At 43.2% G+C, this 5,330-nt stretch overlaps 1 protein-coding gene across 1 annotated transcript in view; it reads left to right on the forward strand.

Annotated features, from left to right (window-relative positions):
• The window catches only part of LOC308144011 (uncharacterized protein), a 6,240-nt gene extending 1,150 nt beyond the window's left edge, over nt 1-5,090 (forward strand). The window contains exons 3-5 of the mRNA XM_080514995.1: nt 3,597-3,716; nt 4,496-4,574; nt 4,977-5,090. Of these exons, the coding sequence (XP_080371121.1) occupies nt 3,597-3,716; nt 4,496-4,574; nt 4,977-5,068 (291 nt within the window). The 3' untranslated portion in view covers nt 5,069-5,090. The remainder of the gene's footprint in view (nt 1-3,596; nt 3,717-4,495; nt 4,575-4,976) is intronic.
• Nucleotides 5,091-5,330: the final 240 nt, after the last annotated feature.

Here is a 5,330-nt window from a genome sequence, read left to right on the forward strand (position 1 = left end):
GGGAGGTCAGGCTCTCCCCAACTTACAGATGGGAAAGAGAGATTCTAAAGAAACACAGTTTTGAATCTGAGAGGCGGGACTCCCCTATCCGCTTCCTTCCTGTGACCTTTGCCCCTTCGGCCAATCACAGAGGAGTCCTGTCCTTGAGGACTGTCATTTCTTGTTTACACATCAACCGGCTATTGTTGTTGAGTATCAGTGAAACGACACGGTAGAAAATGAAGGGAAAACACATGGAAGGACACAATCCTATTGCCTCTAACAGTGAAGCCAAATTAGCAGACTACGTCAAGCTAAAATAATTTAACATTCCCCTGTTTGCCACATGGTCTGAACCAATACAAATATCGAAAAAATCAACACAGAAGGTAACACACAAAGAGCACATCCCCATAACATTTCCACCCCCTTTTGCATCATCATCACATTCGTTATTATCATTTTTAATCAAACACATCAAATTCTTTATTATCAATTCATCCTGTAAATCCTCGGGGGCCGTTCACTAGAGGCTTGATGACGTCACTTTTACTTCCCAGTTTCTGTCCTCTGCAAAGACGTCTTCTTCCAAAGCTTCGCAAGGTTCTTGCTGAGTCATTGTTCTTTTACTTCAGGATCCACACCAAGTCCTGAATCATTTCCTCCTGAGCCGCTGTACTTCAGTCGATGTTGATCGGTGGCGTCGTCAACATCTGTCCTTCTTCTGGTCCATCTTTAACATCTCACGTCAGATCATTAGACAGTCCAACACGTTTTCATTTATGATCGACCAATTAACAATACCTGAATCATTCTATTTTTACATTTTTTGAATCTCCGAGATGACCAAATTTTATTTATTTATCCTTTTGATCAAATGTTGTACAGATTATTTTTAACTCTAATCATGTCCCTAATTGCTATTTGATCTATTTAACTATCACCATTCCTCTCTTATGTGAAAGAATTAATACTTTTCTCAGAAATTTTAATGAAGTATTTTTCAATTTACCTTTTATTTTATACAAACAAATAAAAGCATCACTGGTTTCACACTGTGCACCTCCTTCTCCTTTCCTGGACATGGACACTCTGTCCTGACCTTTCATCAACCTGTCAGCTCCAAACGCCACTTTTTTTTTTTTTTTTTGATTTAGGGTTTAATTAACTGTCTATTTTACTTACTTGTTATTCTTTTTTGTAATGTAGTTAATGTTTTACGTTCATCCTTTATTTCATTCATGAATTCATTTTTAAGCTCCTATTTATTTATTTTTATTGAATGATTATTTTAACTTCATATTCTAATCTTTTATTTTCATTTGTTGATTCACTTTATTGGCTCCTATTTATTATACTCCAGTGTCTCCTCATGGGGGGGTGCTCCACATTGAGAGTTGAGTCTGGTCGGCCTGTGGGGGGCGTCGTCCTGGGGATCGTTCTGTCCTCGGTGGTGGAGCTCAGCCTCTGGTTCACTGACCGTGGTGGGGGCTCCTGACCGGCTGGGTGGGGGCGGTCCCCACCGTAGCTGTAGGCTGTGGCTCCTCTGGGTGCGGACGACCCCCCAGGGTGGTGTTTTCTCTCCTGGGTCATCAGTGCCTGACCATTCTCACATTCTTACTGCAGTTTTCATTGTATGAAAAGTGTTACAGAAATAAAGTTTGATTTGATGATTTGATTTGAAAAGACCGCGATGTTGTGTCGCCCAACGTTTCAATAAACCAGTTAACAAATCAACCAGTGAGCAACACGGTCATGTAAATAACAACAGAGGGTGACGGCTGATGGAATATTTAAATATTGTGGGCAAGTCCAGAGTGACGATCGTCAAGACCAATCAGCAGACGGCGGCGCCTTCGCTCCTCCTCACAGATCCGTTCCTCGGTACTTGGTACCTCAGCGGAGGGGTAGCGGAAAATAGAACCTGGCAGTTGCGGGTTCTTTCCGTAGCATCCACAACTTTTAAGCCACCCGTGCGAAAACCCGTCCCGTCCCGCGAGAGAAAGTCCTCTGGAACCGCAACTATTGGCTCGAAGAAACAGCCACCTTCTTGCAACAACAGACCTTCTTTTTACCAGTGCAGCCATCTTTAACAAACAAATCCTGTCTCCACGACACTGATTCTCAGAGGAGCAGGAGGAGGAGCAGGAGGAGGAGCAGGAGGTGGCATGCTTTCTAATGATTTTTAATGCTAATGCTATGTTAGTTAGCTTAGTAGAGACAAGACCAGATTCCAGGTCAGCGACACCTGGGGAGAGACTTGTGTGATTTTCAGGTGGATAACATTTAAAGCAGCCAGAGGCTGTAATTGGACCAGAAGTTATGTTTGGACCAGGGGTTATGATTGGACCTGATGTTATGATTGGACCTGATGTTATGATTGGACCTGATGTTATGATTGGACCTGATGTTATGATTGGACCAGGGGTTATGATTGGACCTGATGTTATGATTGGACCTGATGTTATGATTGGACCAGGGGTTATGATTGGACCTGATGTTATGATTGGACCAGGGGTTATGATTGGACCTGATGTTATGATTGGACCTGATGTTATGATTGGACCAGAGGTTGTGATTGGACCAGGGGCTATGATTGGACCAGGGGTTATGATTGGACCTGATGTTATGATTGGACCTGATGTTATGATTGGACCTGATGTTATGATTGGACCAGAGCTTGTGATTGGGCCAGAGGTTTTGATTGGACCAGAGGTTGTGATTGGACCAGGGGTTATGATTGGACCAGGGGTTGTGATTGGACCAGAGGTTATGATTGGACCTGATGTTGTGATTGTACCAAAGGTTATGATTGGACCTGATGTTATGATTGGACCAGAGGTTGTGATTGGACCAGGGGCTATGATTGGACCAGGGGTTATGATTGGACCTGATGTTATGATTGGACCTGATGTTATGATTGGACCTGATGTTATGATTGGACCAGAGCTTGTGATTGGGCTAGAGGTTATGATTAGACCAGAGGTTGTGATTGGCCCAGAAGTTATGATTGGACCAGGGGTTGTGATTGGACCAGAGGTTATGATTGGACCTGATGTTGTGATTGTACCAAAGGTTATGATTGGACCAGAGGTTGTGATTGGACCAGAGTCCATGATTGGGCTAGAGGTTATGATTAGACCAGAGGTTGTGATTGGACCAGAGGTTATGATTGGACCAGAGGTTGTGATTGGACCAGAGGTTGTGATTGGACCAGAGGTTATGATTGGCCCAGAAGTTATGATTGGACCAGGGGTTGTGATTGGGCTTGATGTTTGGACTGGGCCCAAGGTTATGATTGGGCTGGAGGCTGTGATTGGACTAGAAGTTGTCATTGGGCCAGAGGTCATGATTGGGCCAGAGGTCATGATTAGACAAGAGGTTATGATTGGACACGAGGTTATGATTGGGCTGGAGGCTGTGATTGGGCCGACCCCGATGGGCCAGGGGGCGAGGTCCCGGCCAACGCTGCTTGCAGCTTTAATTATTATTTGTATTTCTGGGGGTTTTATACTGGTAATTTAATTCCTATTCCAATAACCTGTGATATTGGTCCTCCTTTGATGATATAAACACTTAACCAATCTGAACCAGTCTGCTGTTGTGTCCTTCTACAGCTTCGGTCAGCCTCAGTCCACTTCATCGCTGCCAAACACAGCGCACCCTTCAGCAGCCTTACGGAGGACCTGAGCTTCAGACTGGTGTCCTATCACTTCTTCACTCACTGTCACGTCTCGGTAGGTCCTTCTTTTTCTGGAGCTCACTGTGAATTCTGTCATTTAGCAGATGAAATGTGGTTTCTCTCAGTCTGTGTGTTCTCTGGAGCAGTACTTCTTCTACCAACGTAAACCGAGGATGAATTCAGATGCTGTCCACTGTTACTATGCAGTCATAGTCTCCTCTCTGCACTCTGTTTTATTTAGATTTATTCATCTTTCTCTTTTGCCTGATGCTCCACCATTTTTCACCCACTGCTTACATTTTAATGAAAGCGCTAAAGCTTGTAGCATGAATGAATAAATGCAGACTCACCTATGTTTAAGACATAAAAACACATTGTTTGTAATAGAGTTATATTGAGAGGTATCAAACACGTTTTATTTCAGGGACCACATTCAGCCCAATTACATCCTGAGTGGGACGTGCTAGTGTAATAGTAAACTTTAAAGTTTAAACTTTGAAGTTTTTCTTTGTTGTGTCACAGAGTATACGTGGTGAACATGTTGCTTTTGCACGAAAAAGCATAAAGTCATAAAAGCACTTTCAACGAAACCTGGTGAAAAAAACAGTGACATGTCAAAAAGAACCTTTTCCTCTTACTGTTGCTATCAGGGTGTCTGTTTTTTACAAACCCCCCTTGACAGCACGGCTTTGTGGCATGTGGGGGAGTCACTGCTATAGAACTCAATGGTTTCTGGTGTCAGCCTTTACCTGAAGGCTTCCTCCCATTATGATTCAATCTGCCTCAGTCTTCTTACTGTGTTTGTAACCCAGAGAGTTGTTCCTGTGTCTGTAGGCCATGTCCATCTCTGAAAACTGGTATGCCGTCAGAGACCAGGGAAGAAACTACTGCAACCTCTACAACCTGGTGGAAGGTAATGGTGTCCTGCCAACATCATCTCTGCACAGCATTTTCTTTTATTTGTTTTATTGCTGACAGATGAATCCATCTGACACATGCATGATGAAGCTGATCAATAAATGATGGTTGAATGAAGAGGATGACTGGAAACGTCCCTCAAGTTCTATGATTTTAGATTCCTCCAGAAACAAACCCTATTGGTATGTCCATCTGCTGAATTAAATGATTTTCCTCTTGCGAAAAAAAATAATGAATAGATTCACATCTTTAGGAAAACCAAGTCAGAAAAGATGTTGTTGGTACCAGATCTTTCACAGCCATTAAGCTAAATGTACGTCGACTTCACAGGGCAGCTTGTTGAGCTGACGTGTGGTCTTGTCACAGATGATTGACTGTTTGTGCTTTTTGTGAACAGGAAGTGGTCTGACTGAGTCCAGAGGTTATAAGGAAGTGACCAGTGACTTCCTGTGTACGCAGCGCTCCTCGGCCAACTGTGACGTCTACTGACTGCAGTTCCACAAGAAGCTTCCAGAACATGACTGCACTGTTTTATTGTTTATCATCCGTTTTACAATAAATGTGGAATAAACTTCCAGAAGATCAAATTGATATTTAATAAGAGACCAATTTTATATTGATAGTCACAGTCACAGTCACAGTCACAGTCACAGTCACACACACACACACACACACACACACACACACACACACACACACACACACACACACACACATACACACACACACACACACACACAGTGTTGTCAGC

This window comes from Blennius ocellaris (genome assembly GCF_963422515.1).
Source record: "Blennius ocellaris genome assembly, chromosome: 19".
Classification (NCBI taxonomy): Eukaryota; Metazoa; Chordata; class Actinopteri; order Blenniiformes; family Blenniidae; genus Blennius; species Blennius ocellaris.